Consider the following 21,362-nt stretch of genomic DNA (forward strand, 5'->3'; position numbering starts at 1 on the left):
ATTCCAAATGGAAAAAAGAATTTGGACTGTCCCTTAGAGCTTATTGTAATAGGATTTTAACATGTACAATACACATACCATATGTTATCTGTGGCTATGTGAGTTAGCAGAAAATAGTAATTTAAGTGTCTGATTATGTTTGATGAATCGTGAATCATTTTTGCAAAAGTTATCTTTAAAATAAAACAGAATAAAATTAACTTAAAGAAGATGAAATTTATGAGTTTCATTCTTTTGGCTTTTGTTTCACAAGAACACACTAAAATACTACTGTATTTTCATACATCATTACTTTGAAAATGAGTGAAAATTACTTGCTAGACACTCGTGGCATTGAAGCACTAGAGACATTTTTAGACCTCTCGGATCAATATTTATTGACATTGGGACAGGAAATGTTGTCTAAGAGTTATATTAACCTATTTACTTTTTTCTAATAGGAAAGTAAAAGATATTTCAAACGTAGTGAACTTGCAAAAAAAGAAGAGGAGGCATACTTTGAAAGATGTGGCTACAAGGTATGAATTTTTCTTTTCTTTTTTTTTGTCTAGACTTCTGGTTTTTTTGTTTGTTTTGTTTTGTTTTTTTATGAAGGGTCTCCCAATGAAGAATTTCTCTCTACTAGTGCATATTAGAGCTATTATTCAACTTTTATAACCTTAGAGTTAAGTATTGTCTGTTTTTGAATTTTAAAATGTGTTTGGATATTGTTAAAGTGACAATAAATTGTTGTTCTCTGTTCAATTTGTCATTGTTATACATTAGCCTGTAAATGAGAAGCCAACTGGAGAGGTATGAGTTTTTGGTGTATGTTTTTTTTTTTTTTTTTTTTTAAGCATTTTTAAATGCAGGAAGAACATGCATGATATTTGGCTTTGGAATTTGTGTTGTGGTTTGGCTTTTTGTGAATAGCATGAAATGGCTTGAGATCAAAGCTTGAATTTTTTTTTTTAAGATTTTGCCCTTTTTTTTCTGTGAACATAAGTACTAGATCTGACACGAGATTAACCATACATTAATCCCTCAGCCACAACCGTCACCACTATTCTCTAAATTAATTAAAAGCAAAACATAATATGCTAAAAAAAAAAAAAAAAGTTAAAAAGTGGATAGACACATCATTTGTTCTGCTTTTTAAACTTAGATGTTTTATAGTATTAATAACTTTATTTGACCCTGAAGATCCAGTGCATGAAAAATGGTGTCACATAGCATTTATTTGCCTTTTTTTTTTTAATAAGACAGCACATTTCAAGAACTTAATTTTAAACTCTGTACTTTTGAAATAAATGAGTCACTGGGAAGGCTTTGTTTATATCTTTTAATTATATGAAAGAAGTTTTCTTTGAACTTTTCTTGTTGATAGGATTAACTTTTATGGGGTTAGGAAGAGTTATGCTTTGTATAGCCTTGACAAATTTTTTTTTTTAACCAAAGTTAAAGGATTTTTTGGAAGAATTTCATGGAATCTCCTGCAGGGTTTTTGTTTTAATTATTAAAATATAGTTACTATTATGCATATAATACATATAATGCATATAATATGTATGCAATACACAGAAAAAGACTTCTGAAAAGCAAAGTCTTATACCACCATTTTGAAGACGCTCATTAGTTATGCACATAACTTTTATGTACTTCAGCTTTTTATGTTTGGTGAGAGGATTGATTTTTAAAGAGAGTAGTTATATTTCTGATAGCTTGAAATTGCAAACACTTTGCATTCTGATTTTTTTCCCCCCTGTTTTGGATATATGTGTTGATTTCCTTTGTTCTTAGTGTGGAAGATTAAGTAGCAAATGTTGATTTACTTTTTTATTACTACTCCCAATTTCTTGGATTAGGCTTGATCTGAGAAAGCATTAACTATGTTTAGTCCATTTTCCCAGATGCCCTCTCAGATCCCTGTGTTCCTTTTTAGCTTAATAAGATAGAGAATAATATTTTTTAAATAATGGATGCTTTTGCTTAGATAATTTTAGTGGTGTGTAGTTTTATTTGCTTGTGAAGAGAGAGTACTGAAGCAAGATAATTACTGAAAGTAATTGTAACTTGTAACTTTTAGCTCAGTTGATAGAATGTCTCAGATCTTTTCCCCCAGAGCTATTAATTGTCACTTTAGAATTTAAAAATTTAAGATTTCCCTTTAAGAATTAAGATTCAGTTTCTGAATGCTTTTTTGGATCTGGAGACTATCTGTCTCTAACTAGAAAACACAGGCCAAAAAGTTTTTGGTTTTTTTCTTTAGTAGAAATAAGTTCTTTATATAGTTGGGTTACTTCTATAAATATTAAAGATAAATAATTCGTACTGATAGATATAACTATAGATTTAGAGATGGAAAGATGTCTTCTATCTTAAAAGTTTACCCCTTATTTTACATGAGGAGACGAGACTGAGGCCTACAGAGGTGGAATAACTTACCTGAGCTCTAATAGTAATAGGGCCAGAATTTAAACCCAAATTCTCTGATTTTAAATGCAGGGCTCTCTACACAGCTCTGCTAGTTTCATAGCATGTCACTTTATTAACTAACACAATCTGATCTATAGCTTTACTTCACCTCAGATATAACCAAGGATGGTCAAGCTCATTTTATCATTTGCTACTGTCCTGATTCCCTGATCCAGACTCTGATCCTTGCCTCTTTTCATTCTCCCCTACTCTCTGCCTTATTCCTCATTCTCACTCTGACCTATTTCTGTACCCCTTCCCATTACCCCCATTCTTACCTTTCTTTGCTCACTTCCTAATCTCTGTCCTATTGCTGATTTTGTTTTCTCCCCCTGAAACAAGTTAAACTTGTTTGTTTATAAATATTCCCAAACCCAAATTTTGGTTATTCCTGCCATTTTCTATCTCTTGTCCTATTATGTACTGTTGAATAACATTTAAAGAAGTTGTACAGTTGTGCCCTAAGAGTCCACTATTGATTTCTTATGTTAACTGGATCTTCACTTCTAAAAGGAGATCCTTTCTTCCCCCCCCCCCCCCCCGGCCCCCCCCCCCCCCCCGTTTCCATTGCTTTCCTCACAACAGTAGTTATTTCTATCCTTTGGTGATCACTTTTAGCAAAAGACTTCACTTCCTAATTTACAGAGGAAATGGAAGCCCTCTGTTATGATGAGCTCCCTCTTTTCTTTCTATTGCATATCTCCAAATCCTTCCACATTGTATTCCATTCTTGCCTCTTTTGTGCTAGTCTTTGACAGATATGCCTAGTTTTCTGCCAAGTTGTTTTTTAGCTTGTGCTGTTGATTCTTTTTACTTTCGTCTCTTCCAGGAGTTGTTCACATGAATTATTATGTCTGTTCTCTTTTTATTTGATCCTTATATACTTGCCCCTGTTCTTTTTTGTCTATAGATCTGCCTGGATCTCCTTTATCCTTATTTAAAAAAATAAAACAAAACAAAACACTTAACTTTGTTATTTGCTAAAACTATAATCTTACCTCTTTTATCTTTCATGACCAAATTTCTAGAAAGTTTTCTGGACTTATTGTATCCATTTCCTTATCTCCCCTTTACCACTCAACTGAAATTGCTTTTTCCAGAATTACCAATAATCTTTTAATTGCTAAGTCTTATGGCCTTTTCTTATTAAAATTATTAATTCCTACTGATATTGTTCCCTCATTCTCCATCTTTCTGCCACATACATCATTTGTGTGTAACAAATAAGTGTAGTCAGGCAGAACAGATACATTGGCTATGTTTAATATGTACATTTTTTTTCTGAAGCTATGGTCTATCACTTCTGTGTTGAAAACCAGTAACTTTTTCTTTTCTTTTTTTTAAAAAAAAAATTTTTATTATAGCTTTTTATTTACAAGATATAATATGCATGGGTAATTTTTCAGCATTGACAATTGCAAAACCTTTTGTCCAATTTTTCCCCTCCTTCCCCCATCCCCTCCCCCAGATGGTAGGTTGACCAATACATATTAAATATGTTAAAGTATATGTTAAATACAATATATGTATACATGTCCATAGTTATTTTGCTGTACAAAAAGAATCGGACTTTGAAATGGTGTACAATTAACCTGTGAAGGAAATCAAAAATGCAGGTGGACAAAAATAGAGGGATTGGGAATTCTATGTAGTTGTTCAAACTCATTTCCCAGAGTTCTTTTGCTGGGTATAGCTGGTTCAATTCATTATTGCTCTGTTGGAACTGATTTGGTTCATCTCATTGTTGAAGAGGGCCATGTCCATCAGAATTGATCATCTTATAATATTGTTGTGAAATATAATGATCCCCTGATCCTGCTCATTTCACTCAGCATCAGTTCATGTAAATCTCTCCAGGACCAGTAACTTTTTCTTCATCATCCTTTTTGACCTTTCTTCAGCTTTTAATACTATCAGCTATTTCCTTCTAGATAGACTATTCTCCCTCATTTTTCATGTTTTTCTGGTTTTACTACTTGATTACTGGTCTGACTGCTCATTTTCAGTCTCTTTTGTTGGCTCATAGTGTAGATCGTCTGTTTCTTAATTGTGTATGTCTTAAAAGCTTTGTTCTGATCTCTCTTCTTTCTTTACCTTCACTTTTTGTCATCTCATCACCTTCCCTCTGGATTTGGTCATTATTCCTATGCATATGTGTGTATAGACTCTCCTTTGAACAGCAGTTTCACATTGACAACTTCCTAGTAGAAACTTCTACTTGTATATCTCATTGGTATCTCAGATCTAATCCTAGAATGGATATACATTTATCCCTTCCACATGTAACTTTCCCCCATTGTGGATTTGATAAATCAAGGGTTGGCATAAGAAATTAAATAGGAATTTTTTTGGAGTTTTATGGAAGATGCAGATGACATAGGAAGACCAACAGATAACATAAAGCCTATGACCAAAACTTAATCCAGATTACAAAAAATATCATAAACACCCTATAAAAGAAAAAAGACAGACAGACTTCTGTGGTATAAGGGGAGGACCAAGAAATTCTATGCATATTTTCCAGATTGCTGGAGAGGAAGAAAGGAGATCAGGATTGGGGTTAGGTTTAGGGGTGGGAGTTTAGCAATAGGAGAGTGGGGAGTATTTGTGTGATAATGTTCTCCCCCTCTTAGATATGGAAGGGATAACTATATTCATTTCCCCAAAGCTTGCTCTTTGTCCAAACTTCAATTAAATTCATTCTTCCAATAATTTGAGTTTATGCTTGAGATGTCCTTGAGTCTTTCTTTCTTTACCTTGTACATGTAATTAGTTGTCTTATCTTGTTGATTCTTTTTTGATAATATCTTTTGTACACAGCCACTATTTTAGTGCAATAATTCATTGCCATTTTACATGGATTATTGCAAGTTTCCCTACCTTCAGTCTTTTCTATTTTCAATCTATTTTCTACACAGCTGTTAATTTTTTTTTTTTTTTTTTGATGAGGCAATTGGGGTTAAGTGACTTGCCCAGTATCCCACAGCTAGGAGGTGTTAAATTGTCAGATCAGATTTGAGCTCAGGTCCTCCTGACTTCAGGGCTGGTGCTCTATCCACTGCGCCACCTAGCTGCCCCTAAAATAATTTTCAATCACAGATCTAATTGCAAATCTTTATTGGCCCCCTATTTCCTCTAATATAAAATATGAACTCCATCTTGGCATTTAAAAACCTTCACAATTTGGCTTGACCTAAACTTTTCTTTATTTGTGAACAGACTCTAGTCTATATCCATACTTTTAAGCATAGTTTTCCAAAACTGTACTTTGGAAAAGAAACTCTAATCTGGGAAGGGATTTTCCCTGGAAATTTAGAGGAAGAACATCTACTCTTGTGGTATGAATAAGCACTTCTAATAACCATTGTTAGCATTCTTTAGAATTCATAACTGATGGCAACTTTTGGGCATTTCTCCAGATATGCCCTCTATGGTCTCTGTGTTTTTCGTACAGTTAAAAATAAAATTTTTAAGGTATAAAAAAATGTTGGATTTTGTGTCTTCACTGGCTGTTGACTATTTTATAGCTTTTGACTTTGATTATTTTTTAGCATGTAGCCAGAATGAGGTAAAAATCTGTTAGAGGTGATGGTAGTTTCTTTCTCTAATTGTTGAATTGTACATATATAGCAAAAGAAATAGGGCAGTTGATCACCTTACAAGAGTAATTCATTTATTCTTTAGAATATTTGACTAGAATCTTGCTGAATTTTATTATTTTTTTAAAAAGTAGCTTCATAAAGTCCAAATTTTTAGCTTTTTTTTATTTTTTTAATTTGAGCAACTGTTATGTGTTACTCTTCTGTATCATGAATGCTTTCTATGTGTGTGTAGTCTTTGTAAATTCACTTAAGTTGGTAAATTTGATATTTTTACAATGAAGCACTTGGAAGCATGTTCATTTCTTGATTCCTTTTTTTAGAAGAAAATTTGAAAAAACAAACCAACTCTGTGTTTTCATTGATATTTATATTCAATTAAATGACCAACTGAATTGATAAATTAATAATAAATATTACTATAGGATATTAGGTAATCTGAATTTATTTTGCTTAGGTACAGCCAAAAGAAGAGGATCAGAAACCATTAACTTCATCTAATCCAGTATTAGAACTAGAACTGGCAGAGGAAAAATTGCCCATGACTCTTTCAAGACAAGAGGTAAGATTGCATTTTAATTGGTAATAAAATGTCCATATTTTTTAATATTTGTGTTTTATGCTTGTATTTATTTTCAGCTTTGTGTAGCAGATTGCAGGGATTTGATTACATATAGATTTTCTGTCAAATAGAAAAACACAACTAAGAAAAGCAGTGAGACTCAAATCACTAGATTGACTTTCAAGGATTTTAAATTTTTCAGCCACTGTGACAATTTTTGAAGACTCACTAAGTCATTAAGTAGGCTAGATCTAGGTGAAAGTTATGGGAGGTTTGATTATCAAAATCACAGATCCTTAAGTTTTTAAAATTAATGATGTAATTGGTTTTCCTTCTTGATACCATTGTTGGAATTCTTTCATATGAAAAATGAGTAGTCACAATTTTAGTCTCATTCTAAATTGATTATAACTTTCCAATTTGTGTGTAAGATCCTTGAAGAGTCCAAACACAGAATTATATTCAAATGATAACATTTGTAAAACACTTTTTGATATAGAAAGCACTTTTGCTATAGTAACCCTTTGGGGATAGTCTAAATATTGGTCTCATTTAACAATTGAAGAAAATGAAGTTCAGAAGAGGTATTAAGTGACTTACTAAAGTCAGAGAGCTGCTAAAGATTGGGGTCAGAACTTAAATTGTTTTTGAGGTCAATACAATGTTCTTTCCAAATAATAAATATTGTATTGTTATTGTGCTATCTATTTAGCTTCTCCTTTAATTCCAATACCTTTATCAATTCTTCTGGTATTCTTTTATGAATGCTTGTTTTGTGTATTTTTTTTATTTGTCAAACTCGCTCTCTCGTTCTCTCTCTCTCTCTCTCTCTCTCTCGTTCTCTCTCTGTGTGTGTGTGTGTGTACACACACGCATCTGTATTGGTCTTTTTTTCTCAGACTTATTAGAACTGAGTTCCAGCTGCCTCCTTCACAATATTATCCTCTAAACTCTCACCCTAGTACTGTTACTTTATTAAATCTTTTATTGTTGAATATAGTTTGAATATAGTTTAATTTTTTTTTATTTGATGAACCATCCTATTTATAGAGATTTAATCATTTTATTTTTACATATTTTTTAGAAAATTGAAATATCAGTTTGGTATACAAATCAAATTACTCTGAAGTTCTCTCCCCATGTAGATATCATTAAGGTCTAATCATTGTTACATTTAATATTGGAAATCCACAAATCAGGCTGTTCTAGATATTTGATAGAACGTAAAGTGAACTAGAGTACTAAACTTTGAAAATGCAACTCAAGGATTTGGTATAGGGTGACCTGAGAGTGGATACTAACTGAGGCTGGGATCACCAGGGAGTTCGGGATTTTACATTATAATATATATAATGTTTATGTTCTAATTAACCAAAGAAAATACTGGATAAGTTACCAGGGATTCATCTACTATAGTTGGGCTAGTACATCCTTGCATAACTTTGCTATTTTTTTGTCTGTGTGAAACTAGAATACTTGCAACATACTGGACTGAAAAGAATCTGGAGAATTATGGCGTTATATTTTTGTTTTAAATTAAACTTCATTTTTTAGTTACCGAGCCTTTAGCTGAAAGAAAAAGAACCCTCATAACAGATGTGCATAGTCAAGTAAAATATTCTGATATTGGCCATGTCAAAAAAATTTTTGACTCACTTCTCTATTATGGAATTGATAGCTTGTTTCATTATGAGTCCATAGGAATAGTGGCTGATCATTGTGTTGATCAGTTTTGTCTTTCAGAATTGTCTTTTTATAATATTGGGTTTTTTTGTATAAATTGTTCTTTTGGTTCTGATAATGATCTGAAGTTTTTCTGAAAATATCTTTCACCATTTTTTTATAACAAAATTATTTGATTATGTTCATAGTTTGCTTAGCAGTTACCCAGTTGATAGAAAATTCTTTAATTTCTAGTTTATTGCCATGGTTATGAGTATTTTTATACATTTTATTTTTCCTTTTTATTGAGTATCTGAGCCATAGTCCTCTGTATGGGTATCAACAGTAGTGGTATTAGTGGGTCAAAGGATATGCATAGTTTATTTTGGGGTCATACTTCTAAATTGCTTTACAGAAGGAGTAAAGTAATTCAAAGCTTCACTAATAGTGTATCAATGTCATAGAAAAATAGTGTTAGTAAAAATAGTTTTAATTTTTCTCCTACTCACTTCAATCTGCATCAGTTTGCACTACCCAGGCTTCTTTGTTACTGCCTTTTCTTCATTTCTTATGGCACAATTATTCCGTCTACTACAATCATATAGCACAATTTGTTTAACTATTTCCCAGTGGTCTAACAGATATGCTAATTCTAATTCTTTTTTTTTTTTAATTTTTCTTTTTAATTTCCCCTTTAATATATGAAAGTTTATTTCCTATCCAGTATTATCCTCCTATCTCCTTCACCCCATCCTTGTCTCTTTGTTGAATTTAATGTATTTTTACTCAATACTCTGCGTGTGTGTGTGTGTGTGTGTGTGTGAGAGTGTGTGTGTGTGTGAGAGAGAGAGAGCGAGAGAGAGAGAGAGAGAGAGAGAGAGAGAATATTTTTGTTTGAGAGTATGTGTATGTTCAACTCTCTTTTCTTCATTCCATTTAAGAGTAAGGTTCATCAGATAGCTAACCCCTTCTCTAACTCCTCCATGTTTTTATGTTCTTCCCATACTACTCTTAGGAGAATCACGTTCCACCCTTTCCTCTTTTGTATCTTAATATATTCTGTTTACCCTTCTCCCTTTTTAAAATCCTCAAAACAAAACCAATCAATCCTCAGGATCTTTGATTCTTTGATTTTTTTTTTTTTTTAATTAATTCTCTCAATGTCTTTTGAAGATATCTAGGTTCTAAAAAGACACTTGTAATTTTTTGTCCATTAGTACTATATCACCATATAACCATTTCCAGTTGCTCAAGTAAATTTACCTTTTTATATTTCTCTGGCCTCTTGTGTTTTTATTTCATAGTTCCTTTTACTTTTTTATTCCTTTAAAGATTCATTTTAACCTCCACCTCCACTCCATATAAGATTATATTCAGCTTTCAGGATAGGTGATTTAAGGTTGTAAATCAGTATCTTCTGCTTTTTAGAATATTATTTTCTAAGATCTCTTAATTTTTATATTAGAAACTATTAGGTCTTGTGTAATCTTGATGGTCATTCCTTAGTTTAGAACTGCTTCTTTTTAATTAATACATAATAATGTTAAAGTGCAGATAATCCTGCATCTTGGACATTTGGTTGTCTCGCTTGGACCTTCAGCCACCTAAGCAACCCTGAGTTGCTTAGTCCAACTTCTCTCCTGAGGCCTTGACTTTTAATTTCCTAGATTCTGACTGGAGAATTTGGTCCTGGATTTCTTTTCCCAGTTTTACTTTTTTACTTCCTATCCCTGGGTTATCCCTGTTCCTCATCCTAGCTCAGTGTAAAGGATGAGCTTTTTAAGGTTTAATTTCTGAGCAGTTAAGTAGACTACTTTTGAAAATAGAGATTGAGTCATAAATCAGTAATATGACCAAGGAGATTGCGTCTCTTCAAGATTCTTTGAGTGGATACTACTCAGCTAATATTAGAGCCATAGTATTTCAGAGTTGGAAAGGATTTTAAACATTTAGTACAATCCTCCTTTTTTATGAAGGAGCTTGAAGCCCAGGGAGATAATGATTTCTCATGACTAGTCAGGTAATAGTGAAGCAAAGCAAAATGAACCTGGGCCCTCTTATTCCAAATCCAATGCTTTTTCCACTACACCACATGACTTCTGCATCCTAGTTGTTTTCTTCTCCCCTTCCTTACCCTTTTATTATTTCTTTGGGATATAGAGCCAGTAGAGACACTGCTGGATCAAAGGGAATGCACAGTTTGGGGCATAGTTCTGTAATGCCGAAGAAACTGAGCAAGACAGAGATTAGAGACCAATTCAATAATTTATTAAATGGAGAGAAATACTGGGACCAATGCATCCATGTTGATCCCAGGGCTAGATGAGACTATCATCTCAAAGAATCTAGCCTGGAATATTGGGGCAGCAAGCTTTTTATGGAATAACAAGAACAATGACATTACTGATATTCTAATGACATCTGAAATGGATAAACCTTTATCTTGTCAAACATTAAGGAATGTCTATAAAATCTTTATCTCAAACATTAAGAGGGGACGGTTATACCTAAGGTAGAATTACGAAATAGGACAATTGGAGGAACTGGTCACCCCATTAAAAGGGAATTTTGGCATAACAGTTCTTCAAAAATTATCTTTTCCTGTTATCTTAGCCAAACTGGTAAGTGTGAAGTGGTACTTCAGAATTATCTTAATTTGCATTTCTCTAATCAGTAGTGATGTAGAATTTTTTTATATGACTATAGATGGCTATAATTTCTTTATCTGAAAATTTTTTGTTCATATTCTTGCCCATTTATCAATTGGGGAATGACATGTAGTCTTATAAATTTGACTTAGTTCTTAAAGAATTCATTTCTAAAATATATAATCAGAAATATTGGTTGTAAAAATTGTTTTCCATCTTTCTGCTTCTCTTCTAATCTTGGTTACATTGGTTTTATTTGTGCAAAAACTTTTCAATTTATGTAATCAAAATTATCTATTTTGGATTTCCCAATATTCTCTACTTCTTTTTTGGCCATAAAGGCCTCCCTTCTCCAAAAATCTTATAGGTAAACTATTACTTGCTCTTCTAATTTGCTTATAATAATTACTCTTTACACCTAAATCACATGCTCATTTTGACTTTATTTTGGTTATGGGGTGTGAGATGTAAGTCTATGCCAAGTTTCTGACATATTATTTTCCAGTGTTCTAGCAATTTTTGTCAGATTGTGAATTCTTATCCCAGAAACTGGAGTCTTTGAGTTTATCAAACACTAGATTGTTTCTTGTGAACATAACCTGTTCTACTGATCCATCACTCTATTTCTTTGTCAGTACCAGATGGTTTTAATGACTGCTTTTTGTATTTTTTTTCCATTGATTTCCTTGAAATTCTTGACCTTTTGTTCTTCCAGATGAATTATTATTTTTTATAGTTCTGTAAAATAATTTTTTGATAGTTTGGTATGGCATTGAATAAGTAGAATAAGTTAGATAGAACTGTCATCAGCCATTGATATTTTTCCCAGTTGTTTAGATCTGATTGTATGAAATATGCTTTGTAGTTATGTTCATAGAGTTCCTGGGTTTGTGTTGGCAGATAGTCACTCAAATATATATTTTTTTAGTCTTCAGTGATCATAAATGGAATTTCTCTTTCTGTCTCTTGCTGCTGGGCTTTATTGGTAACATAGAAACAGATGATTTGTATAGGTTTATTTTCTATCCTGAAGCTTTGCTAAAGTTAATTGTTTCAAGTAGTTCATATCATCTGCAAAGAGTGATAGTTTTATTTTCTCCTTACTTACTCCAATTTCTTATATTTCTTTTTTTAATTGCTAGAATCAATATATCTAGTGTGATATTGAACAATAGTGGTGATAATGGGCATCCTTGTTTCACCCCTGATCTTATTGGGACTGCTTCTAGCTTTTCCCCGTTATGTATAATGCTTGCTGACAATTTTTAGATAGATGGTTTTTTAAAATTTTTGGGAAAACTCCATTTAGCTTTATGCTCTCTAGTGTTTTTAATAGGAATGGGTGTTGTGTTATCTATCGAGATTATCATATAATTACTGTTAATTTTGTTATAGATATTGTCAATTATGCCAATAGTTTTGCTGATGTAGAACCAGCCCTGCATTCCTGGCATGAATCCCAATTGGTCATAGTGTGTTATCTTGCTGATTAGTTGTTGTAATCTCTTTGCTAATACTTTATTTTAAAAGTTTGCATCAATATCCATTAGGGAAATTGGTTTGTAATTTTCTTTCTGTGTTTTGGCTCTTACTGGTTTAGAAATCAGCAACATATTTATGTCATAAAAGGAATTTGCCAAAACTCCTTCTTTGACTATTTTTCCAAACAGTTTATGTAGTATTGGAATTAATTATTCTTTAAATGTTTGATAGAATTCACTTGTAAATCCGTCTGGCTGTGGAGATGTTTTCTTATGCAATTAGTTCATTGATAACTAGTTCAATTTCTTTTTTCTAAAATGGAATTATTTAAGTAATTTATTTCCTTTTCTGTTAATCTGAGCAATTGATATTTCTGTAAATCTTATACTTCAATTGTTGTTCAATAGGTGGTCAGATTTGTTAACATACAATTGGGCAAAATAGTTCCTAATTATTGCTTTAATTTTTTCTTCATTGGTGGTAAATTCACCATTTTCATTTTTGATACTGATAATTTGGTTTTCTTTTCTTTTTCTAATCAGATTAACTGAAAGTTTATTGATTGTGTTGGTTTTTTTTTTCATAAAGTCAACTCTTATTCTGTAATTTTCTTTTAATTTTATTAATCTTTTGTTTTTTTCAGAATTTCTAATTTGGTTTTTAATTTGCTCTTTTTCTAGCTTTTTTACTTGCATTACCAGTTCATTGATCTCCTTTTTTTCTGTATTTTATTCATATAAGTATTCAGAGATAGAAAATTTATCCTCAGAATTGCTTTCACTGCATCCCATAAGTTTTGGTATGTTGTCTCATTATTGCCATTCTCTTGGATGAAACTATTGATTGTTTCTGTGATTTGTTGTTTGACCCCACTCATTCTTTACGATTAGATTATTTAATTTTTACTATTTCTCTAGCCCTTTATTGAATGTAATTTTTATTGCATGGAGATCTGAAAAGGATGCATTTACTATTTCTGCTTTTTGATTGTGAAGTTTTTGTGCCCTAATATATAATCAGTTTTTGTGTAGGTGCAAATACCACTGAGAAAAAGGTATATTCCTTTCTGTCCCCATTCATTTTTCTCCAGATGTCTTATCATATCTAAGTTTTCTAAGATTCCAATAACCTCCTCAGTAGTTTTCTTTTCTTATCTGTTTTAATTAGATATATTTTTGCTTTTGTTTTGTCTGAGATCAGAATCGCTACCCTTGCTTTTTTTTAGCTTCAGCTGAAGCATAATAAACCATATGTTATTTACAAGAAATATATTTGAAACATAGAGAAACACACAGAATAAGGGTAAAGGCTGGAGCAGAATATATTATGCTTCTAGTTTTTAATCCAATATACTTATCATATCTAAGTTTTCTAAGATTCCAATAACCTCCTCAGTAGTTTTCTTTTCTTATCTGTTTTAATTAGATATATTTTTGCTTTTGTTTTGTCTGAGATCAGAATCGCTACCCTTGCTTTTTTTTAGCTTCAGCTGAAGCATAATAAACCATATGTTATTTACAAGAAATATATTTGAAACATAGAGAAACACACAGAATAAGGGTAAAGACTGGAGCAGAATATATTATGCTTCTAGTTTTTAATCCAATATACTATCTGCTTCCACTTTTTGGGAAACTTCATCCCATTCACATTCAGTGTTATGATACCAGCTGTGTATTTCCCTTCATTCTATTTTTCTTTCCTATATACTTTTTTCTCTTTTCACCCTATCCTTTCTCACTATCGTTTTGTTTCTCCTCTCCTCAGTATAACCTCCCTTTTATCAACTCTTCTCCCCTTTTATTTTAGTGTTTCTGCCTACCCTTCAATCTGGTTCCTCCTTCCCTTTCTTTCCCCTTTTCTCCTCTTACTTCCTATAGTATAAGATAAATTTCTATACCCAACTGAGTGTGTTTATTATTTTCTGTTTCAGTAAAAACTGATGAGATCAAGCTTCAAACAATGCTCACCCCTTCCCTTCTTTCTCATTTTTGTGTCTCTTCATGAGATCTCATCCCATTTTACCCCCCTTTCCTGTTTTCCTAGCACAATCTTTTTTCTACCCCTTAATGTCTTTTTCTTTGAAATCATCATACCAGAGTCAATTTAAATCCATATCCTCTATGTTTCTCTTGAGTCTGTTTGTAGATCAAATTTTCTTTTCAGTTTAGGCTTTTCAGTAGAAATGAATGCAAGTTCCCTATTTCATTGAGGTTCCATCTCCTTCCTTGAAAGATAATGCTCAGTTTTACTGAGTAGTTGATTGTTGGTTATAATCCAAGATCTTTTGCCTTTTCGAATGTGGTATTCTAGACCCTCCAGTCCTTTATTGTAGAAGCTGCCAGATCCTGGGTAATCCTCACTGTGACTCGCTGATACTTGAATTAATTTTTTTTTTTTTATTTTTGACAGCTTGCACTATTTTTTTTTCCTTGAGATTATAATTCTGGAGTTTTACAACAGTATTTCTTGGAGTTTTTCTTGTAGGATCTCTTTCTGGAGGTGATCAATGGATTCTTTCACTTTGATCTCTTAGAATGCTATCCAGGATGGTTTTTTTTTTCCCCGGGGAGGGAGATGTCATGAAGATAGTTTAGTGATTTTTAAACTGTTTTTGAGATCAATAATTTTTTTCTAATGAAATGTTTTCTTCCATTTTTTTCATTCTTTTTAGTTGTTTGACTGATTCTTGATGTCTCAGCATCATTAGCTTCCATTTTCCAGTTCTAATTTTTATTGTATCACTTTCTTCAGTTAGCTTTTGTATCTCCTTTTGCATTTGATGAATTCTACTTTTAAAGGTGATCTCTTAAGTGTATATATATATATATATATACTTTTTTTTTTTTTTTTTTTGCATTTCCTGCATTTCTGGTATGAATCCCAATTCATTCAGTTGTATTTGTTGTATGATATCAGTTTTTTTATTTTTAAAATTTTTGTTTATTTTTGCCAATTGTATTTTTTTTCTTTAATTAAATAACTTTTTATTGACAGAACCTATGCCAGGGTAATTTTTTACAACATTATCCCTTGCACTCACTTCTGTTCCGATTTTTCCCCTCCCTCCCTCCACCCTCTCCCCAAAGATGGCAAGCAGTCCTATACATGTTAAATAGATTACAGTAGATCTTGGATACAATATATGTGTGCAGAACCAAACAGTTTTCTTGTTGCTCAGGGAAAATTAGATTTAGAAGGTATAAATAACCTGGAAAGAAGAACAAAAATGCAAGCAGTTTACATTCATTTCCTAGTGTTCTTTCTTTGGGTGTAGCTGCTTCTGTCCATCCTTGATCAATTGAAACTAAGTTAGATCTTGTCTTTGTTGAAGAAATCCACTTCCATCAGAATACATCCTCATACAGTATCACTGTTGAGGTATATAATGATTTCCTGGTTCTGCTCATTTCGCTCAGCATCTGTCCCTGTAAGTCTTGCCAATCTTCTCTGTATTCGTCCTGCTGGTCGTTTCTTACAGAACAATAATATTCCATAACATTCATATACCACAATTTACTCAACGATTCTCCAATTGATGGGCATCCATTCATTTTCCAGCTTCTGGCCACTACAAACAGGGCTGCCACAAACATTTTGGCACATACAGGTCCCTTTCCCTTTTTTAGTATCTCTTTGGGGTATAAGCCTAGTAGAGACACTGCTGGATCAAAGGGTATGCACAGTTTGATAACTTTTTGGGCATAGTTCCAAATTGCTCTCCAGAATGGCTGGATGTATTCACAATTCCACCAACAATGTATCAGTCCAATTGTATTTTTTAAGGAATTGTTTTCCTCTTCCAATCTGTTGATTCTCTCTTGCATACTTGTTGTTTCTTTTCTCAATTTTTCTTTTACCTCTCATACTTAATTTTTAAAATCCTTTATTAGATTTTCCAAGAAGGTTCTTTGGTCTTGAGACCAATTCATACCTCACATACCTTATATGAGCATTTTGTCTTCTTCTGAGTTTGTGTTTTGGTCTTCCCTGTAGCTTTCGATGGTCAAGGTTCTTGTTTGTTTCTTGCTCATTTTCTTTCTCCTGTTTTTCCTATTTCATGACTTTTAAAATCAAGCTATGCTTCTGGAAAACAGAGAGTGCTGTCCCAAGCTTCTTTTGTATCTTTGAGCTTAGGATTTGAGCACAGTTAGTCCCTTGTGTTTGATGTCTTGCTCATGGCACTATTGTATTTGGTTCTCTGGACTTAACAATTTGCCATATGTGGTGGGATTAGAGACTGGCCCACGCGCCGCTTCCTCCCTCCCCCCTCAGTCTGTCCCATTACTATATTATTGAGTCAGGACTGAAAGTCTCAGTTGCTGATCTGCTGTGATTAACACTTTTCCACTAGCTTTCCCAAACACTTATCTTAATTAGCCTAAAATGGTCCCTTTCACCCTAATGAGACTGACCTTTCTTGAAGTCCTTCCATCCTATCTTGAGCTGGAAAATTATTTCATTCTGGTTTTTTTTTTTTTGGTAGGTTCTGTGATTCCATGCTCTTGTTCATAGGTTTAAATAAAGAATGAAAAAATCAGTTCAAGGAAACTAAGCAAAATGTCAACTTTGTTGACATATGGGGAGTATTCTTCACTCATAATTTACCACTCCCCCACTCTCTACTTCTCACTCCCAGAAAGACTCTTGGGGTGGGAGAGGGCAGAAAGGTGCCTTCTCATATTTCTTCTTTAAGACCAAGCTTGATCATTATAATTTCATAGCATTCAGTTTCATTTACATTGTTTTTTTTTCCTTTTACATTGTTATTGTCTGTTTTTTAGTTCTACATAATACCTTTTTTGTCAATTCATTTAAGTTATCACAAACTTTTTTCTGTCATATACCTGAATTGATTTTTAAAAGATATGTTTGGTTTTTAAAAAGTAGTGGCGAATTGATTCCTTATAATGGTTATTAGTTCTACTAATATGATGTCAAAATTTTTTTTGATCAGTTTATCAAAGATTGCTTATTTTTTCAAAATGAGAAATTCTACTGAGTCAAATTGCAAGTTATAATTTTTATATTTATATAGTATTTATATAATTATATATAATAAACATTTATAAATATTTTATGTTTACATATTTGTGGTTTTATAATAGAATAGAATATCAATAGAAAAAGATTTTTTTCTTGCAAGATATGGTTATTGAAGACATGGAATAAATAGATATTTTTCTTTATAGATTATAGTAAAATTTATGATTCTATAGCATGTTTCATTAAAAAAATATTTGAACAATATAATTTTAGTAACAAGGGGACAGTCATATTCTTTTACCTTATAGAATTTACCAATGTAAGAGACTAGAATATGTTCAGGAATTGTATTTAAATGTATTTAAAAAGAATATTTAACTCAGAAATAAGTTGATAGGAATTGTTCTAAAATTAAATACTAGAGAAACTTAACCACAGTTAACCCTTTTATCATTCTTGACATGTTTCATACCTCTTTAGACTTCTTAAAATTGATTTACATTTAAGGATGTCTTATTTGAATCATTTTTGCATCCTTTTTCATCCTATAGGATATGGTTAAAAATATTTTTTATAAGTTTTTGAGCCAGAATGACTTTTTAATAAAAAACAAAGATTAATAATCCAATAAACTTTATTAAGCACTTACTATTGGCCAAGCACTATGCTAAGCTATAGGGATATAACTAATAAAAGGAAATACACTCCTTGCCCATAAGGAGCTTATAATCTCTGGAACAGAATATCAACGGAGGCAGGAAAGCAGAGAGAAAAGGGAGAGAATGCCCAGTTGGGGCTTCTTAGCCTGTTCAGTGGAGTTGAAACTGGGCAGGATGACAGGGGCAAAGTGGAATGAGCTGAGTCCAGTTTCTGCTCTCTGTAGAAGAGGAGTTTGGTACTGTGTCCTCCAGTCTGAGGGAAGAAGAGGCAGAATTAAGTAGAGTTAGTCAAGGCGTGAGAAACAACATGATGGTGACTCTGGAAGGGAGGAGCCTTTATATGGCAGGAACATCTTGTTCTATGGAGTTTAACAAGGCAAAGCAACAGGTGCTAAGTGGAGTTTTTCTTATTTGTCTTTTTTTAGGTCATCAGGCGACTGAGAGAAAGAGGAGAACCTGTTAGATTGTTTGGAGAAACCGATTATGATGCATTTCAGCGTTTAAGAAAGATTGAGATTCTCACACCAGAGGTTAACAAGGTAAGTTGACAGATGAGAACCAAATATATGCTAGTGTTCCATATGTAAATAATGGGTTATGTGAATAGAGCACAACAATGCATAGAGTGCATAAAACTACATTTTCACGTATACATTGGACATACAGATTGCTAGGTTGTTGTTGGCAAACTCAATTTTGAGAATGTAACATGGCAGTGGCTCTTAGAATATAATTAAGGGGAAGCTAGGTGGTGAAGTAAATAGAGCACTGGCTCTGGCATCACAAGGACCTTGAGTTCAAATGCAGTCTCAAGACACTTGACACAGTGGCTCTGTGTGACCCTGGGTAAGTCACTTAACCTTGATTGCCTTAGGGGCAAGGAATGTAATCAGATTTTTTCCCTGGCCTTGGTTCTGCTCCATAGGCAGCTCTAGAGAATCACAATGAGATAACACACAGGCATATATTCTACATAATGCATATACACATATATACACTTACCTCTAAAACAGTATTATTATAGTTGACATAATGTAGATTTCTCTTTTGATTGAATCTTTTTTAAATTTGACTTTGTCCAAGATCAGTAATTACTACCCCTGCTACTCATGGTCATTGTTATTATGTTTGTATATATCTCTTTATTTCCTATACCACCTAACTCTTCTACTTTATTTCTGTCTGTTAACTTAACTTGCTGTCACTTAACTTGCTGTCAATACCTCCATCCCTTCCTTATATTTCCCTCCCAGGTTTTCCTCAGTGTTGATTCTTGCTACTGCAGCTCATATGTATTGCATTATTATTATTTTTACCTTTTCCGAGATAGTTGTCCTTTTAAAAATTATATCAAATCTACCCCAGTCTTTCTTTTGGATTGATTACCCAATTACAAAAGTCATTTTTAGATATATGGTTTATTTTTCCACATATAAAACAAACAATTTGTCCTTATTGAATCCTTTGAAATTGGTCTTTGATATTGGTTCTTATATGTGAAATTTTCTGTTGAGTTCAGGTTTGAGGAAAAAGTGCTGAAAATCTGATAGTTGAATATCCATTTTTTAAAATTCAGTATTTTAATTTTGCTAGATATGATATTTTTGGCCACAATTCTAGTGCTTTTGGTTTTTAATATATAGTATTTCAGGACCTGTGGCCTTTTATTGTAGCCATTGATAAATCCTTTGCAATTCTTTTTTTATTTTATTTTTTTTAAATTTTGAGGCACTTGGGGTTAAATGACTTGCCCAGGGTCACACAGGTAGAAGTGTTAAGCATCTGAGTCTGAATTAGAACCTCAGGTCCTTTTCACTTGAGGGTGGGTACGCTATTTATTTACTGTGTCATCTAGCTGCCTCTCTTCCCCTCTCCCCCCTTTGCAATTCTTATCTATTTAATTTTTTTTATTTTTGATATTTGATTTGATTTTTTTTTTTTTTTTTTTTTGGTTAAAATTTTCTCTCTGATCTGTGGGTTTTGAAATTTAGCAATGTTATTTCTGTATGTATTCCTTGTAGGATCATTTTTAGGTGGTGATCGGTTGAATTTTTCTATTTTTACTTTCTTTCCTCTTGTTCTATCACTTCAGGACAAATTTTCTTTGATTATTTCTTAATTATTGTGTCAGGATTCTTCTTTTGCTCATACCTTTCAGGTAATCCAATGAACTATTCTTTTGTTTTGTTGATCTGTTCTCTAGATCTGATTGATGTTTTTCCATTAAGAACTTTAACATTCTCTTCTATTTTTTTCATTCTTTATATTTGTTTTATTATTTCTTGGTCTCCTGTACTTCATTGGCTTCCCCTTGCCTTATTTTAATTTTCAAAGAATCATTTTCTTTCAATTCTGAATCTCCTTTTCTAATTGTTTGACTTTCTTTTCATACTATTGTTTTTCTAAAGCCTTTTTTGAGTTCTATAAATTCTTTCTGGGCAGGTAGTTATTTAATATAATTCTGGGTTTGTGGAGGCTTTTTTTTTTTTTTGGTACTTCAGCATCTTTCTCTGAAAATAAACGTTTCCCCTCTCCCTCCATTTTCCTTCTTCCCACAGTAATTTTCTATAGTTGGGTTCTTTCTCCTTTGCCTGCCCATTAAAAAAAAAAAACCAAAAAACTTAATAATCACCTCTAATCTTAGGGTGTGGGGGTGATGGTGTCTCTGGCTTCAAGTCTTCCTTTAATTCCCGTCTCTAACCTTAGAATTCCAAACCAAAAGCTCCTTCCTCTTGCAAGTGACCCTGACCCACTGCTTCTGTACTCACTGGCTCTGCTGGTTCCTTTTCATCCAGTTCAGTGTCTCAAACCCATAGCTAGGCCTGGTGTTCCTTATCAGCCAGGGTTCCCTCAATTTTTTTGGACTAAGACCCCTAACTTCCCACACTGTCTGGGAGATGAAAGTTCCTGTGGTTGAGGCAGAGGTTACCTGACAATCCAGCTAGCCCCAAGGGTTTCAACTGACTTAGTCTGGAGATGTTTATACTTCACACAGTTAATTCTGTGTGCTGGCATTTGTAGGTCAAGGTAAGAGCCTGAAAGATGACTGGTATTGAAATATAAGGTATATAAACTTTAAAGTAGAAAATGTAAGAGAAAGTTCAATCAGTAATGATTTTGGTTCTCTATTCCTTAAAAAATTACTGACACTAATCATGAAGATGATCTGGAAGATAGATGATTGTTTATATTTTAGCTCTCATCCTCTTATAAAGTTAGCGTTAGCATAAACCTCTCCTACCAAAAAGTATGCTTCTATATTGCTATTCCTTCAAGTGCAGATATATTTAGAAAAATTAATCCTGAAGAA

At 32.7% G+C, this 21,362-nt stretch overlaps 1 protein-coding gene across 3 annotated transcripts in view; it reads left to right on the forward strand.

Moving 5' to 3' along the window:
• The window catches only part of PRPF18 (pre-mRNA processing factor 18), a 54,612-nt gene that overhangs the window by 14,690 nt on the left and 18,560 nt on the right, over nt 1–21,362 (forward strand). For 2 of the 3 annotated variants that reach the window (XM_031938600.1, XM_031938601.1), the window contains exons 2-5: nt 441–518; nt 766–792; nt 6,511–6,615; nt 18,478–18,591. In XM_031938600.1, coding sequence (XP_031794460.1) covers nt 441–518; nt 766–792; nt 6,511–6,615; nt 18,478–18,591 — 324 coding nt within the window. The remainder of the gene's footprint in view (nt 1–440; nt 519–765; nt 793–6,510; nt 6,616–18,477; nt 18,592–21,362) is intronic. The other variant, XM_012550887.3, reaches the window with a different exon arrangement.

Source organism: Sarcophilus harrisii, chromosome 5 (genome assembly GCF_902635505.1).
Source record: "Sarcophilus harrisii chromosome 5, mSarHar1.11, whole genome shotgun sequence".
Classification (NCBI taxonomy): domain Eukaryota; kingdom Metazoa; phylum Chordata; class Mammalia; order Dasyuromorphia; family Dasyuridae; genus Sarcophilus; species Sarcophilus harrisii.